The sequence below is a fragment of the Uranotaenia lowii genome, chromosome 3, assembly GCF_029784155.1.
Source record: "Uranotaenia lowii strain MFRU-FL chromosome 3, ASM2978415v1, whole genome shotgun sequence".
Lineage (NCBI taxonomy): Eukaryota > Metazoa > Arthropoda > Insecta > Diptera > Culicidae > Uranotaenia > Uranotaenia lowii.
This window is the reverse complement of record NC_073693.1, coordinates 141,712,952-141,730,712: the sequence shown is the minus strand read 5'-3', so window position 1 is coordinate 141,730,712 and position 17,761 is coordinate 141,712,952. Positions and strand designations below refer to the sequence as shown.

Here is a 17,761-nt window from a genome sequence, read left to right as displayed (position 1 = left end):
TAGTAAAATTTCTTCCTACTAATAGTTTACCGAATTCAGACCCCCAACGAGGCCACCCACTAGCCCAACAGGTTGTCCATATGGCGGAGTTCCTCCTTACTGCTGTACCAACGGAGGACAGGGTCCCAATTGTGTTGTTCCGACGAGACCTACTCCTGCCCCAACAAGACCTACCGAAAGACCAAGCGGTACACCGTCGTTCTGTCAGAACGGAGGTGAACCACCGTACTGTTGCACCAATGGGGGTCAGGGACCGGATTGTGTCACTCCTACTCGACCACCTACTCGACCTCCCACACAACCCTCGGGTTGTCCTAATGGTGGAGTCCCACCGTACTGTTGTACCAATGGTGGATCTGGACCCAACTGCGTTGTACCCACTCGACCGCCAACAAAACCAACTCAAAACAACGAATATCTGCCTCCCTGCCCTAACGGTGGAGTTGGTAAGGAAGGAATATCGAAATTTGAAACCCTGTCAATTTAATGCATTCAAACAATTTCAGGCCCAACTTGCACAACTCAACCAGGACCAACACGTCCCCCAACAAGACCTCCAACGACTCCATCAGGCTGTGTTAATGGAGGAGTTCCTCCATATTGCTGCACAAATGGTGGACAAGGACCAGAATGTGTTGTCTCAATCAAACCAACACTGCCACCACGCCCTACTACTCCTACCTGTCCATACGGCGGTGTTCCTCCTTACTGTTGCACAAACGGTGGTCAAGGACCGAATTGTGTAGTTCCCACGAGGCCAACGCCAGGACCAACAACTCCAGCACCTTGCCCGTATGGAGGTGTCCCTCCATACTGCTGTACTAATGGAGGATCAGGCCCTAACTGCGTAGTTCCTACAAGACCAACTCCAGGACCAACAACTCCCTCAGGATGTCCGAACGGTGGAGTTCCCCCATACTGCTGTACAAACGGAGGGCAAGGACCGAATTGCGTAGTCCCTACAAGACCTACTCTACCACCACCAAGACCAACGACTCCAGCACCTTGTCCATATGGAGGAGTCCCACCGTATTGTTGTACTAATGGTGGACAAGGTCCAAACTGTGTTGTTCCCACAAGACCTACTCTTCCACCACCTCGACCAACTCAACCCGCGGGATGTCCCAATGGTGGAGTTCCTCCATACTGTTGTACAAACGGAGGTCAGGGTCCAAACTGTGTAGTTCCCACACGGCCAACTCCTGGACCAACAACTCCTGCACCTTGTCCGTTCGGCGGTATTCCACCATACTGTTGCACGAATGGAGGTCAGGGTCCAAATTGTGTAGTTCCTACCCGTCCAACTCCAGGACCAACAACACCTGCTCCCTGTCCTTACGGCGGGGTTCCACCTTACTGTTGTACTAATGGCGGACAAGGTCCAAACTGTGTTGTTCCCACAAGACCTACTCTTCCACCACCTCGACCAACTCAACCCGCGGGATGTCCCAATGGTGGAGTTCCTCCATACTGTTGCACCAATGGAGGTCAAGGACCTAGCTGCATAGTTCCAACACGGCCAACTCCTGGGCCAACAACTCCTGCTCCTTGTCCATTCGGAGGTATTCCTCCATACTGCTGTACAAACGGAGGTCAGGGTCCAAACTGTGTTGTTCCCACTCGACCAACTCCCGGACCCACAATACCTGCACCTTGTCCATATGGTGGAGTCCCACCATATTGTTGCACGAATGGAGGTCAAGGTCCCAATTGTGTGATACCAACACGACCAACTCCAGGACCTACAACGCCAGCAACTTGTCCGTTTGGAGGTGTTCCGCCTTATTGTTGCACAAATGGAGGACAAGGTCCAAACTGTGTAGTTCCAACTCGTCCAACTCCAGGGCCAACACGACCAACAATTCCATCACGTCCCACATCTGACAACGAGTATCTGCCACCTTGCTCCAATGGCGGTTACGGTAAGTTAACAATTAGATAATTTTGATCAATTATTGACGACATATTTGCAGGTCCCAGTTGCACTTCACCTACACCTGGACCAACCACGCCTACTGGATGTCCGAGCGGTGGAGTACCCCCGTACTGTTGCACTAACGGAGGTCAAGGGCCAAATTGCGTCGTACCCACAAGACCTCCACCGAGACCAACAACGCCGGCTCCATGCCCCTTCGGTGGAATACCACCTTACTGCTGTACTAACGGAGGGCAGGGACCAAACTGCGTAGTTCCAACTCGACCGACTCCGGGACCAACCACTCCCGCTGGATGTCCCAATGGTGGAGTTCCTCCTTACTGCTGTACAAATGGTGGACAAGGACCCAATTGCGTTGTGTCCACAAGGCCGCCTCCGAGACCAACAACTCCTGCTCCATGTCCGTTCGGAGGCATCCCACCATATTGCTGCACCAACGGAGGTCAAGGTCCCAACTGTGTGGTGCCTACTCGACCAACACCTGGACCAACGACGCCCGCTGGATGTCCAAATGGAGGAATTCCTCCATTCTGCTGTACCAATGGAGGTCAAGGCCCCAACTGTGTAGTACCAACCCGCCCAACTCCAGGACCAACATCTCCCTCAGGATGTCCAAACGGTGGAATACCCCCTTACTGTTGCACAAACGGTGGACAAGGACCTAACTGCGTTGTGCCGACGCGTCCACCTCCAAGACCTACAACGCCCGCTCCATGTCCTTATGGAGGTATTCCACCATATTGCTGTACTAATGGAGGTCAAGGCCCTAACTGCGTTGTTCCGACGCGTCCAACTCCAGGACCAACTACTCCAGCTGGATGTCCCAACGGAGGAATCCCTCCATTCTGCTGCACCAATGGAGGACAAGGTCCCAACTGCGTTGTGCCAACACAGCCTCCTCCACGCCCAACAACTCCTGCATCATGCCCCTATGGAGGAATACCACCTTTCTGCTGCACAAATGGCGGCCAGGGTCCCAACTGCATAGTCCCCACTAGACCACCTCCAAGTCCCACAACTCCCCAGCAATGTCCATTCGGAGGAATCCCACCTTACTGCTGTACCAACGGGGGTCAAGGTCCCAACTGCCTGGTTCCAACTCAACCTCCACGACCAACACTGCCTCCGGTGACCCGACCCCCGTCTCCCAGTTGTCCAGCGGGTGGAGTTCCGCCCTACTGTTGCACCAACGGAGGCCAGGGACCGAACTGTGAAGTGAAGCCATCTCATACGCTCGACGAAAATGGTTACCACTACGATCGTCCGAGTAAACCGTTCAACTTCTAGAGGGGAACTGGAGAAACCAAGCCAGAGCTATTTATTACATTGCCTCACCTACCATAAAATGTTCATAATAGGCCAATTGAATTCCAGCGAAAAGAGACAAACCCGTTCGTCATTTTGTGCATTTGTGTATAGTTATCTGAAAAGAAGCAAAAAAAAAAATTGGAAGCTTTCCATGATTGATGTAAAGTTAATTTTTATTAAAATGGGAGCTCTGTTTTACTTCCAGCAATACTCGTTAACGCTGTGCCCAAGCCCAAGGGTCTTCTAGGGGAGAGTGGAACAATGCGCTTAAATAGCGGCAATTGTTCTGAATTTAGAGACTAGCTAGCGATAAGTAAACTAAAAAATTTAATAAAAAAGATTAAGAATGAAATAAGTTGATTTTATTTACAATTTTGCGTATAAGTTTACTTAGACATTTGGGTGCACCAAAAAGAGGGTTATGTTCCGAAATCCAAATTTAGGGGGCTGAAATCATTCCTTGGTTTGCCAGAAAGTTCATCCCAAAATTCAGCTCATTTGGTTAATTCTAAGAAGGTCGCTCAACGAGCCTCAAGTTTTTTAACACCATTTGTTTCAGCGGAACTTCTACTTTCACGTAAGCTCATCCACCAGTCCTAAATTATGGAAAGTAGTGTAAATTTTGTATAGAAATCTATACAAAATTTACACTACTTTCCATAATTTAGGACTGAAAGAATCGCTTCCAAAATTTTTATTGTGTTAACAGTTTATCACCGCTGATTTATGATTTTTATTTAATGATTAATGGCATTTCGGTGAAGTATACATTCTAACAGGAAGAATAACGAATGAAAGTAATGAAAATTATAGACGCATAGATTAGATTAGGAAGCATGAAAGGTGTTGAAAAATGAGCTAAGAGCGTGTGTTGAGAAAACTTCTTGCCGTACAAGACCGATTAATTTTTTCGAAGTCTCGTAAACAATTACTTGCTGTTGAAAAAAAGCACTTAGAAACAAACGGTTTTTTTTCATGAATGTTCAACTTTTTTCCTTTGTTTACATATTTTTTTAAGTTTTAATTTTATTGTCATTTGGTGATATTTTTTTTATTTAGAAATACGAACATTTTCCATGAGTAAGTCTGCATGGGACTAATGGCCCTATCAAATAGATAAATTTGATGAATAAAGGCCATAGTGGGAGAGCCTAGGAAATTGTATGAAGGTAAAATTACACTTCTATTTTGAAGCTAGAAATATCTACCAATTTTTAACATTTTTGCCCCTAAATGTTTGCAAAGAAAACAAAGAAAAAGCAGTTTGGTCTTAACAAAACAAATCGATTTAATCGATGTTTTAAGCCTTCTTCGCTAAATGGCACCAAAATAATAAATATTATAAATATTTGGTTGTAGTCACTAATGCCGTATAATTATTCTGCATTCAATGATCATGCAATACTCCTTTCCTCAGAAAGTGCTACAAAAAAGTCACCCTTCTAAAAATATTCATGAATAGATGAAAATTGATCAACATTCCCCCAGTTTACAGTACTTTCTGTTTTGAACATTAGCCCAACATTGCCGAAATCACAGAAAAATCTCTAATCTCACATAATTTTGAACCAATTTTCTTCACAGAATCTGTGACACAGAACACAGAATTTTAGAAATATTCACAGATTTCACAAAATTTTAAAATTTTGAACGTTTTTTCAAAATTATTTTTTTTATGTCAATTCAAATTTTGGATAATTACACTAGTTTACAGCATTATTGAACTAAGTAAACCGAAGATTACTTTTCATGTGAAATCGGACGCTGATTCCGAAAATGAAATTAACCTTCCCATGCCGTTTTTTTTTTTTTATTTAATTAAAAAACCTTACAACTAATTTACATAATTATCCAGCCTGACATCCTAAGCTAACCTTTTTCTTTACACATACAATTAAAAGCAATTCAAACGATTTCCAAATTCTTTTTCAAACACTTCTCGATTCTCCCATCTCAAATTGCGCATTTCTCTTTTTAATTGGTACAATGAAGCATTCGGAAAAAATTTAAAGCAATGCGTCATTGCTTTGCTACAAAACCACAGAGCAGCCTTTTCGTTCTTATTATTCGAATCCACTTCTTTTAAGAGAAGATCTTCTAGATTATTAATTTTCATTTTACACCTTTTCCAGATCATTTCATCCAATCTGACACTTTTTTAGATTCTGTGCATTCAGCAAGCCTGTGATAATTATTATCAGCCATGGAGCACCTTTGACAATTGCCATTAACCAAATTTCCAACACCATAAGCAAAAAGCTTCTCTCGATTTGGTACAATATCGTTACAGAATACAAAAATCCTAGCTCGGTCCTCAGATGATAGATATTTTTGATGACAATTTTTCCAAACTATATCCCAGTTAATATGGGGATGATCTAATTTTACTTTTGGGACAATATTTTTTCTATTTAGTACAATATGACCCGAAGCGCACATTTAAAATCTCTTTATCATAATTCCAATATACTGAAGAACTTGGAATTTTGACAGACCAAGTATGTTCTATGAAAATAATGATCAAATTAACGTCAAAAAATTGAAATTTGAGTTTTGAAAATCAGTTTATTGGGAAATGAAATACAGCTAAGCAAAGCAAAAATTGGATATCGGTTTTTTAAAGTTAGATTTTTTTTCTACCGGAAGATCTGAGATAGCGGTCAAAACTTTCATTTGACCCCAACATATCTATCCACTGTCGGATAGATGGATTCTTGACAATTTCAAACATCAATGAAACACTTAAATACAGAAAAGCTGTCAAAAGTTATGAGCATCGAAAAAATAAAATTGATTTTTCGGACTTTTTACTTTCTGAACCAGTTTCTGATAACTTGGTAATACATATCGACTTTATTTTAAAATTTTGAGTAATAAGAACAAATTACCTACACAATGAATATAATATTATCAAAATCGGTTAACATTCACAGCCAGGAGAACGAAATCAAACTATAACTCAAATTTCCCCGAAACGGATATTTTGCGAACGGCATGGGAAGGTTAACTTAAATCTGAATAGGACAGTTTTTGAGTTATGCTCCAAATATGAAATTTTGGAAAAGTTTGAAAGTTTAATTCGAAATATCTTTCTTGCATATTGAAGGTTAATAAATTTGTCATCGATCATCTGAACTTGATTTTTGCGTATGATTAACAGTATTGTTGATATTAGTGACTTTATGATTATGACGGTTTTATGGTAAAGTTACCATAACTTCATCAATTTTCAACCGATTCTGATAAATAACCACTTGAAATCTTTGGTTTAAACTGATATTTAAGTTAAATAGAAAATCAGGTTAATTGATTTTTCTTAAATAAAATGTAAAATAGACGCTAATCGACCTGACTTTTGAATAAAATTGATTGAAAAAGCATTGCTGAAAACCGTCACATGATTTTTTGGTAAAATTACAGAAAGTTAAATTTTTTTTGTCAAAACATAGAAATTTTTCCGCCAACCTTGCATCAGCTTGCTTAATTTTCTTCACCAATCAATATCAACATGCGATCATTGCTAGCGGCTAGCTCTCTCGTAGAAATCAGGTAAGCTAATGCAGTAAAAATTTATATTTAGTGATTAAAACTAACAAACGACTTGAAAAAGATTGTTCACAAAATAATTTTGATTCAACTGCCAAATGCTTCAGAGTATCGACAAAAATATCGACTTAATTCTTTGGATACTTGTCTGCAGCAATGCACACAAGTTAAACTTGTACGACAGTCAGTTGTAAGCAAGAAAGCTCTTGCCTCGGTGTCTTTTTGAAGATCGACCGAACTTTCGTTGCTCGTTTGTCGAACTCGTTTTTTCTTCTCTCAAGCTTTTGAACTGGCTTTGAAACAACTTGTCAAAAAATCAGTAGGAATCCGTTTGAAATAGATTCGTTTTATCAAGATTTTTCATCGATGACCTTTTATTGCATACATAGGGCTTATATTTTCCACATTTAGAAATAAGATTCATATTTCAGTTTCCTAACTCAGATCCTTAATACAGTACCAAAAATTCGTCTCAATACTAACCAATCAGGTTAAATGCGAATTTTTAATAAAGGCATAATTGAGAACCTATATTATTATATTAAGCCACATTTTTTGTCATATTCATGCTATTTAACTACGAGTATACATAGATTTTTTGTTGAACCCATAATTTTGCTTACTCAACATCGATAACTACGTACAAATTAGCTTTTATGTGAAGTCGATTTGGCTGTAAAGATTTTTCAAGTGCATATCGCAAAAATAATTCAACAGATAGTTGATTTGGCTATTTTTTCTAGTCTACATAACAAAATCTAATAGTTAGTTCTCAAATATCACTGATATCCAAATATCATTGATATCCAAGACGAACAAGCAATATCTTTATTTGGTTTAAGAAAAAGTAAACGAAAAAGGAGGTTTTGCAGTTTTTTCTGGGAAAGTTAAGTCATCCAGTAGTGGAAAGGTACCTAATAGAACTAATTACTTTTCTAAGTTGCAGCGGCCGTACTTCGGATTCTCAGTCCGAAACAAAAATTGAGCTCCAGATTTCTGTCCCCAAACGCGTAAAAGAATAAATTATTTTATTTGGAAAACGGACATAACAATAGAGTTTTCCTGCTCAAATTCATTCATATTTCAAAACAACAATTTTCTTCATTCACGGTTACGGTTAAAACAGCCATCCTATTGGATTTAAAGTATCGTTAGTTTGGCCATATCCATTCTTGTGGCATCGCATAATCTCCCGGATCGGAAAAACGAACCGAAATCGGTTGGGTTTCGGTCGGTTCAACCCGTGAATCGGTTAGAAATCTTACGAGAAATCCCACCGAATTCGGACGGATTCAGTGCCCTGGTGAAACAACTTTCCTGACGACGATAAGTTTTTGCGAGTAAGCTGTCAAAACAACCGGGGCGTTTCAAGACGGAAATCGGTTAGATTTCCTACCAAAATATGATGGTTTTCCGATCAAAATTTGACAGTTTTCCGATCGAAATCGGACAAAAAATCCGAACGCTTTGCCCTGTTGTTTTTGTTGTTTTTCTGCCCTGATGTCAATTTTTGTTCGGATTCCAATTTTTTGGAAATAAAACAACATTATTTCTATGGATAATTTTAATAATTTTTTCTTGGCAATATATGTATACAATATTTAAAAAAAAATATTTATAATGCGCTAGAATTTTGTTCATGATTTTTATAAAATTTGCCCAATGGGGCAGATGATTGGCTGCTTCGAACGCCAAAAATTCGCCATCCTGTGATTTGAGAGCCCGGTACAGGATCTGTAACGCATGTAGGGAGGTCTCCTCGATATTTTTGCGTCCGGGGAATGGTGTGAAGGCTGGTGTGTTGACTTGTAGTAGGATGTGGAAACCGGGTGGGGAGTTTCCTTTACAATTGTCCCCCGTGGCAGTCCACTTTGAGCGGCCGAATTTCCTCGAACAACTCCAACGCTTGCCGATGATGTTTGGGTGGCCCAAGTGCTCGATTTTTCGTCAACACATCCAGTTCCAGGGGGACAGGTGATGATTAGTTCCCCCAAGGTATCGACGATCTTGTCAAGCAATCCATCGGCGACCAAACCATTCATGTAAGAGGTTATAACCTGGGTTATTTCCTGTGAATTTAAAAAATCATTTTAAATTTGCTATATTCGTTTTTTTTTTATATTATTACCTGTGACGCATTTGTGCACCAGCTAACACCGGTTCGCGCCTGGAAAAGCTCTTTCAAGCTGGCCACAAGTGACTTCCTTCCGGCATAATACAACACCGCGACCAAACTGCGCGGCAATCCCGGGTTGTTCGGCATCGGCTGCTGGGCCGTGGGTAGTTCAACGCATGAATTCTTTAGATTGACATAGTCAACAACCGACAGCAATGTCTCGATGTCGGCACAGTCTGCAAGCTTGTTGGGATCTCCCAAGAGTTGGCAGTTCTTGCCATCAACATTGATGAAGAAGGTATCGTTCTTGAGGATAACAGCCCGATCATACTGCATACTGCGTCGGAACATAATATTACATGGCTCATAGTTGCGTTTTTCGTCTTCGTTGATAGCGCCAGAAAGACAAACAGACAGCCAGCCACCCAGGTCCAAAGTTCTTCTAAATAACAGGTTACCTCATCCGCCATATTGGTTGGCAGATTTCCAGAATGATGACGTAGTTGTTATGAAAAATAGCGAGCATTGTATTGAATTCTACAGTTTTTCCATAAAAACATATTTTTGTTGCCAGTAACTTGTACGCCACTGATCTCAAATGCATAAATTCGACTTCCCAGATTTATGAGCTTCTTAAAAAAATACAATTTGGTTTGTGGTTCTGCATAAAATGCGAATTAGCCTCGGAAATATCTAAATTTTGGTGGAAATTGTAATTACTGGAAACTATTTCCAAGAATATTGTAAGCTTAAAAATGGAAAATATTGCAAGAGGACACGTCCAATAGTCCTAATAAATCATTTAACACGCAAATTTCGAGCTAATTATTATTAAAATATTTAATTGATAAATCATCTTTTCTCGTAACTATTTTCTTATTCGAGTTTTGGAATGATTCCAAGCCCTTTATTCAATATATTTCATACTGAAATCAATTGTTTCAACACTAACTTTAGTTCCTTAACAAAAATTACTGAACTTTTTTATGCAAATGACGAAAAACGTAGATTTATTTTTTTTCCTATGGAATCTATGAAGAATCTCATAACAACTACGTCATCATGCCCGGCGTGGGGGTACGTTCACGCATGATTACGGTACCCTATAATTCAAATACTCTGACCCAGGTCAGATCCGAGACACAGTTTTTCGATGGCTACTGGAACTATTTCTTTGGCGCCAGTTACTGTTGTTGCTGCTGCCGGTGCCGGTATTTCGATTGCTTGTGTGATGTTTCGAATGAGAGGAATAATGACCATCATTTCCAGTATTGCTGCCGGACCATTGATATGGTGCATTCGGTTGCATCGAAATTGTTTCGATCGTTTCGGGAAGCATAACCTCCCCGGAAATTTCTCCTATTGCTAAAACTTTTCCGATTTGCTCTAGTAGTGCTTCAGGACTTTTATCTGAATCGACACATTCGTCCGGTTCTAGCACCCCATCCGCTGCAGCTTTCGCCGGTGTAATGCTTTCGTTTTGACTAAAGTTACGAAGCTGTCGTCGAACTTCGGCCCGCAGCTTCTGACGGGCGTGAGTTTTCAGGGCAGTTTCATATTTGCTGTCTGGGTTGTTGATCATTTGCTTCAAACTGTATTTGTTCATCGTGGTCAATTGATTGATGAGCTTTCTAGTGATTTGTTCGGCACTACGCTCGATTGTCAGTAACGGTCGGATTCCTGTAGCAAAAGGATTCTCACGTTGTTCAGCCCGCGAAGCGTTAACGGGCTCACTGAGAGATCCATAAATGAAAGCTTGAAGCCAACGGCCAACGCCTTTCTCTGCGACGTTCCTCACATGAAACTTTCGGATTTAATTTTTGGTGCGCTCATTTTGGGTCAGCCGTGCTCGATCAGTAGCTCTTGGGCTGGGGAATTGAGTTGACATACAAAAAAAATGCTTAAAAACAACAAATCACAAAAATAAATCATAAATAACTACCTTCCTCCAAGGTTTGATCCAGCAGCAAAATAAGCTGCAGTTGCTCGGAAAGCACCCCTGGTTGCTGCAAATTGGTGAGTCAAAGTTCTTTGCTCAGGTCAAACCCAAAAATATAGTGTGCTAGATTGGGGGGTGCTTTGCGGCAAACACTCCTGCAGCCGGTCGATGATGGCTTTCTTCCACTGCAGCTCCAAACAAACGGAGCCTGTTTCGTGGTGCTGCTCCTGTAGTTCCTCCGAGAATGTTACTGCTTCGCTTTCCAAAAACTCGACAAAACTCTTTCGGATTTCATTTTTGGTGCGCTCATTTTGGATCAGCCGTGCTCGATCAGTAGCTCTTGGGCTGGGGAATTGAGTTGGCCTACAAAAAAAATTCTTAAAAACAACAAATCACAAAAATTAATCATAAATACCTACCTTCCTCCAAGGTTTGATCCAGCAGCAAAATAAGCTGCAGTTGCTCGGGAAGCACCCTCGGTTGCTGCGAATTGGTGAGTCGCAGTTTTTTGCTCAGGTCAAAGCCAAGCAGATGGCTTGCCAGATTAAGGGGTGCTCTGCTTCGGCAAACACTCCTGCAGCCGGCCGACGATGGCTTTCTTGTACTGCAGCTCCAAACAAACGGATCCTGTTTCGTGCTGCTGCTCCTGTAGTTCCTGACCACATTCAACGTCATCCTCCGAGAATGTTACTGATGCTTCGCTTTCCAAACACGAAACCCTGACGGATTTCATTTTTGGTGCGCTCATTTTGAGTCAGCAGTCCTAGGATTTACGTTCGGTTGACGCATTATGGAAGCGAGAATTTTCATGGAAACTAGAGCGTTCTCCGGAAGGAACAAGTTGTAGGTAACGTAGCGGATGACGTTGGTCCACTTTGGTCTTCATGCCATGCATTCATTCAATCTTCCTGTGTTTCGAGAGCTCGGTACAGAATCTGTAGCGCATATATGAAGGTCTTCTCGAGATTTTTGCGCCCGAAGATTTTTTTTTTCTGAATTTTCATCCTGTTGGATGATTCATTTCTAACGTCCGGGGAATGGTGTGAAGGTGTCGAAAAGGGAGTAAGCTGCGTCGATGATGGCCATTTCCTGAGGGTTGATGTTTCTGCTGAGGACTCTCTGTAGCGGTAAACTGTTTCACTGCCGTGGTTTTGCTCCTGTCTCAGATTATGATAGTAGCGGAACAGTGAATTGAAGAAATGGTCCCATGAAATTATGGCCGAAGCTCCTCCAGCTTTTTCTCCACCACCTTGTTTCAGCAAATTGAATGCGCTAGGCATGAAGCAGACTGTGGAGAGCTTGAAAGGCCAGCCACTTAATTTGAGGGGGGCGTCAAATTTTGACCGGCAACGAAAAATAACCGATCGTTTTTCAAATGATGGCCCGCCAAAACTGACAGAATTGGAATCGAAACTAAACTGATCGATTTAGATATCTGTCATTGTATGGCAGCGGAGAAATGGTCAGGAAATCCAACAGAATTCGAAGGGAAACGGGATAGATTCAAACTGGCAACTAATAGTTTGACAGTTATCGGTCCGGTTGCGATATTCGTTCCGATCCGGGCTGATGTTTGGATTGATTGAATTTTCGGGTCAGAACCAAACAACCATATTTATGTTCTAGTAGACGCGTAATTTAACTAAAATATCAATAATTTTACCCATTAAGTTCTGGCACTGTTCAATTACAACACAAGTGTCAAAATCGAATGGATTTTTGAAACAGCATTATTTTACATATTTAACAACATAATATTACATCTTAAAACAACTGTACTGGACGAATTTAATGTCCAAACAAAAAAAGGGGTTTTCGTCCTTAAATGTTTTTAAAATCCGAGCTACTCGCACGCAAAGCTGGCAAAATCGCTAAAATTTGCCAAATCAACCGTTACAAATTGTTCAGTTCAAATAACCATGCAAATATAAATACTTTAAAACTGTAAAACAATTACTCATCTGATTATTTGGCATCACTGGTTTGCCACTCTTCCCACCACACTTTGTAATACATACTCACTTCACTTCTGACCGTACGCGCATTCACACGTATCTTATCATTTGGTCCTTCGAACCGGATTAGTCGAAACGTGGTAAATATTATAATTACATATTATTAATTTTCGTTCTCTAGGAACTTACCGTCAACCCCAGGTTCAACCATCGAAGAAATCTAATACATAAATGAGCATTCAGCATTTTTCCATAAATACAACATGGCGGACCCTTGTTGAATAGTTCACTCATGGTACGTCATCTTGGAAAAATCGGGAATCGGCATGACTATAAGCTATCTGCAATTTGCACGCGGGTCGATGAGCGGAGTCTCGACAGCCGTCAAATTAGCAATTGGAATGGAGAGCATTATTAATCGCATAGATTACATGGAGATCAAACTTAAAAACAAAATTCGTTTTTTTTCTGACAGAGCCATGTCGGAGATCAATCAGGAAGAGCAACAATTTGTGGAGGCGGAGGAGGTTCTACTCACCGAAGTTGAAAACCCGGGAGCACACTGTTTGGTAGACGCAGCGGCGTCTACTGGCATTCAAGGTTCACCAATATTTGTCGTTCAATCTGAACTCGAACGATTGTTGAGTCAGCGCAACCACTCTAGTTCTAGGATTGAGCACATTATCGAGACTATAAATTTGTTTCAAGAAGACGCCATCTTGCTGGAGACACGTAGAGATATGCTCAAGCAATGTTACTCAAATTATGACACGGCCCAAAGTTCCCTGGAGCAATTGAATCCGGAAGAGTACCGCACTCGCGATTCAATTGAAATCAAATACATTGCCGGGCTAGCAGCCTTCGAGAAAGCGATACACAACAAACGGAAATCCAATATGGCGCCCAACACCCAGGTTGAATTTGCAAGATTGCCAGCCATAGACTTACCGACGTTCAATGGAGCTAGCGGTCAATGGCTGGAATGGATAGGAAAATTCAACTCCATGATTCATAACCGAGCTATTCCGAGTATTCAAAAATTAGAGTACCTCAAGGTATCCTTACGGGGTGCTGCCTTGGCTGTGATTGATTCGCTGCCAACGACGGAAACTAATTACGACATCGCATACGAGTTGCTGAGCCGACGGTTCAATAATTCGAAACTTTTGATCCAACAACACACTCGAGAGCTGTTCGAATTAAAAACGGTCGAAGTCGAATCCCCAACAGCGCTTAGGGAATTATTCGATTCAGCAAGGAAACATTTAAGATGTTTGGAAACGCTGCAGCAACCGATTCAGGCCTGGGACGCCATATTAGTCCACTTATTGTCCAACAAGCTAGACCATGCAACTCGAAGACAATGGGAGACTGCAGCGTCGGGTACCACGCCAGCTACGTACAACCAGCTGGAGGGCTTCGTTTTGGACCGCTGCCAGGTGCTAGATGCAGTTCCAATCAAGAGAAAGGTGCCCGTGGAAGGCGGATCAATTACCAAAAAGATCAAACCAGAATCAAGATCCTTTGTCACTCGGACTGACAACAAGTGTCAAATATGCGACGGACACCATTATATAGCAACATGTAATGGATATAGAATCAAATCAATAGCTGAAAAATTGCAGACTATCAGACGCTATTCACTTTGTTACAACTGCCTTTCAACCAACCACAGTGTTGAAAAATGCCGCAGTACCGGATGCCGCAAGTGCAACAAGAAGCACCATACTTCCATCCATCGCGAGAGTCGTTATAACGGAAACACTCGTGAGTAAATGAAAACCTTAACTATTCTTGTGAACTATATTTCTGATTCATTTTCAACTAATAAAAATTACAGAAATGGAGAACACGTATTATCATTTACCAACAGATGTTCTCATTCCTACGGCTTCTATATTAGTGATGGTTGCAGAGAAAACCATACTATGTCGGGTACTATTAGACACAGGGTCACAATCCAATTTCGCAACAGAATCATTTATTAGACGTGCCGGAATTGTTACTACACCAGCTCACATGATGGTGAAAGGGTTTGGTCAGAATGGAAGTTTAATACGCGAGAAGGCTATCATTAAATTCAAAAGTCGGAATTCGGATTATTGCCAATCAGCTCCTGTCTTCGTAACAAGCTCCATAACTGACCCAATTCCACGAGCTGACATCGATACCGATGATTGGAACTTGTTTGAAGAAAATTTAGCTGATCCTGAATTCCATCTGTCTAGAAACGTTGATATGCTATTTGGAGTAACTCTGGTGCTCGACATTCTAAGAAGTGGAAATAAACAAATAGGTTCCAAACTTCCATTACTTCAGAACACATCACTAGGTTGGATAGTTGGTGGAACAACTTGTAAGTTAACTGCTCATCATCAAGTATCCGGATTCATTAGTGACACTACGGCGGCCATTACTAGAACGTGGAACGAAGAAGAAATATCCGTTGAGAATTTATTCGTTACCACTACCACAAGAGACTCAAATGGCAGATTTATAGTGAGATTACCACTTAAGGATTCACATAAGCAACTGGGCGATTCACGAACTTTGGCCTTGGACAAGTTCCTGAAATTAGAAAACAGGTTTCAGAAGGATAAAGAATTGCATCAACAATATATTGCATTTATGAAAACCTACTTGGAATTGGGCCACATGAAAAGGCTGAACGAACGAGATATTGACTACGATAGTCCTCACTACTATTTTCCGCACCATCCGGTCTTTAAACTGGAAAGTAGCACCACTAAAATTCGAACGGTATTCAACGGATCTGCAGTTACTTCCAGCGGTTTGTCGTTGAACGATGTTTTACAAACGGGACCGACTATCCAAAGCGATTTGAGCAGCATATTGTTAAGGTTCAGATGTCATCCGTATGTGCTAACAGGTGATATCCAAAAGATGTTCCGACAAATAGTGGTCCATGAAACAGATCGTAAATTCCAACTTATCTTCTGGCGATTTTCTTTGGAAGAAAGGGTGGAAACATATCAATTGAATACGGTTACTTACGGTACGTGCTCAGCTCCTTATACCGCTGCCAGATGTCTGCAACAATTGGCCACCGAATTCCAGAACGAATATCCGGATGCATGCCAAGCTCTCCGTGACGACTGCTATATGGATGACATTCTAACCGGTCACCGCACCGAGACACAATTAATCAAAATGATTCTCGCTCGGGCCGGATTCGAACCCCACAAATGGGCATCGAATAAACAAACCATTGTACGAAACACTGATAGACAAACTGAAGTGAAAATTCTTGGATTAAACTGGGACACACTGAAAGATATCTTCACGTTCAATTGTCATGTAAACGTGGATACAAAAACAACTAAAAGATTAGTCTTATCAGAAGTGCAAAAGATTTTTGACCCTCTTGGTTTACTAAGCCCAATAGTCATCATTGGTAAAATCATTATGCAGGACATTTGGTCGGAACAGCTAGATTGGGACGACACCTTGCCAGATTCCATAATCCGAGAATGGAAAAGATTTTGCAATCAACTAATGAACATAAGTACACTCAGTATTCCAAGGAACGTTCACACATCGGGAAAGATTATTGAACTACACGGATTTTCGGATGCTGCTAAGCGAGCCTATGGGGCTGCAATTTATGTACGTACAGTAACTGAAACCGGTACAAAAATTAGCCTTTTGTGTGCCAAATCGAGGGTCTCGCCTAGTGGAAAAAAATGCAAACCAGAAGACACTACCATCCCTCGATCAGAGCTTAGAGCCGCTACCTTGCTCGTTGAATTTATGGATAAGGTAATAAGTGATCTAACCATCGATGTTCAATGCGTACACTATTGGACAGATTCCATGGTGGTACTGGAATGGATAAACAACACTACGAAGCAGTGGCCAGCATTCATACAGAATCGAGTGGTGAAAATCAGAGATAAATCTTCAGTTGCTTATTGGCATCATGTGAAATCGAAAGATAACCCATCAGGTTTGATCTCTAGAGGAACATCCGTGCAAAAATTGTTACCAACATCAATATGGTGGACTGGCCCTGAATTCTTGAAAGAACATAAAGATGCTTGGCCAAAAGAGCCAACAATTACATCTGCAGTTACGCTTATCACTAAAGATGTAAAATGTACTCAATTAGAAGCAGATATCTACAAAATAGGAGACTACTCGAACGTCCATAAACTGAAGAGAGTTGTTGCATACGTACTAAGATTCATTCAAAACTACAGGCTAAAACCTGAAGATCGTGTCAAAGGTCCTTTGAACGTGCAGGAGGTTGTTTAAATACCAATTTGGCAAAATATGATAATTTTTTAATTTATTTAATGCATTGCAGATTCGGCGAGCCAGTGACGATATAATCAAGGTCGTACAGAGGGAACATTTCAGTAATGAATTGGGGTGTCTTAAGTTAAATAAGCCTATTGCTAAGAGTAGTCCATTGCTTACATTGAATCCCTTCCTTGATAAGTCTGGGTTGCTTAGAGTTGGAGGACGCATTCAGGCCGCAGGAGTATCCTATGACCAACGGCATGCGATCATATTACCTTCAAAATCTAATTTTTCCGTTATGATAGTAAGAGATTATCATAAGGCTAATCTACATGCAGGACCACAAGCATTGTTATATGCGATTCGAACAAGATACTGGATACTTAACGGAAAAAGTCTTACCCGAAAGATTGTTCATCAGTGCGTGACTTGTTTCCGCAGTAACCCTAAACCAATAAGACAGATTATGGGACAAATTCCTGAGGATCGACTCAACCCCGGAAGACCTTTCAAATTCTGTGGAGTGGATTTTGGAGGGCCCTTCAATATTAAAGAAAATTTGGTACGCACTCAGAAGATGATTAAAGCGTATTTTGCATTGTTTATTTGCCTTCGAACTCGTGCAATCCATTTGGAGCTTGTGAGTGGATTGTCAAGTGCCGCGTTTATTGCAGCACTACCATTTACTGTGATAACGC

The 17,761-nt window shown here is 41.3% G+C and overlaps 3 protein-coding genes across 3 annotated transcripts in view; 2 read left to right on the top strand and 1 right to left on the bottom strand.

Annotated features, from left to right (window-relative positions):
- The window catches only part of LOC129755933 (mucin-2-like), a 50,993-nt gene extending 47,404 nt beyond the window's left edge, over nt 1-3,589 (top strand). The window contains exons 4-6 of the mRNA XM_055752639.1: nt 40-446; nt 507-1,922; nt 1,974-3,589. Coding sequence (XP_055608614.1) covers nt 40-446; nt 507-1,922; nt 1,974-3,223 — 3,073 coding nt within the window. The 3' untranslated portion in view covers nt 3,224-3,589. The remainder of the gene's footprint in view (nt 1-39; nt 447-506; nt 1,923-1,973) is intronic.
- Nucleotides 3,590-8,436: 4,847 nt separating this feature from the next.
- On the bottom strand, nt 8,437-9,242 carry LOC129752678 (nuclear pore complex protein Nup205-like). The gene is made up of 2 exons (XM_055748445.1): nt 8,919-9,242; nt 8,437-8,859 (listed from the first exon to the last, which is right to left on the bottom strand). The coding sequence occupies exons 1-2, from the start codon at nt 9,240-9,242 to the stop codon at nt 8,437-8,439; spliced, it is 747 nt and encodes a 248-aa protein (XP_055604420.1).
- A 4,037-nt stretch (nt 9,243-13,279) lies between these two features.
- Nucleotides 13,280-17,075, top strand: LOC129752677 (uncharacterized). Its single transcript, XM_055748444.1, has 2 exons — nt 13,280-14,567; nt 14,641-17,075. Exons 1-2 carry the CDS (start codon nt 13,280-13,282, stop codon nt 17,073-17,075), a joined length of 3,723 nt encoding a protein of 1,240 aa, XP_055604419.1.
- Nucleotides 17,076-17,761: the final 686 nt, after the last annotated feature.

Excerpts from the sequence above, each read along its gene's own strand:
- LOC129752678 (XM_055748445.1), bottom strand. The coding sequence starts at position 9,242 with ATGCAGTATGATCGGGCTGTTATCCTCAAGAACGATACCTTCTTCATC. Across the intron at positions 8,860-8,918 it reads GGTGCACAAATGCGTCACAG|GAAATAACCCAGGTTATAAC; the intron begins GTAATAATATAA and ends TTAAATTCACAG.
- LOC129752677 (XM_055748444.1), top strand. The coding sequence starts at position 13,280 with ATGTCGGAGATCAATCAGGAAGAGCAACAATTTGTGGAGGCGGAGGAG. Across the intron at positions 14,568-14,640 it reads TCGTTATAACGGAAACACTC|AAATGGAGAACACGTATTAT; the intron begins GTGAGTAAATGA and ends TAAAAATTACAG.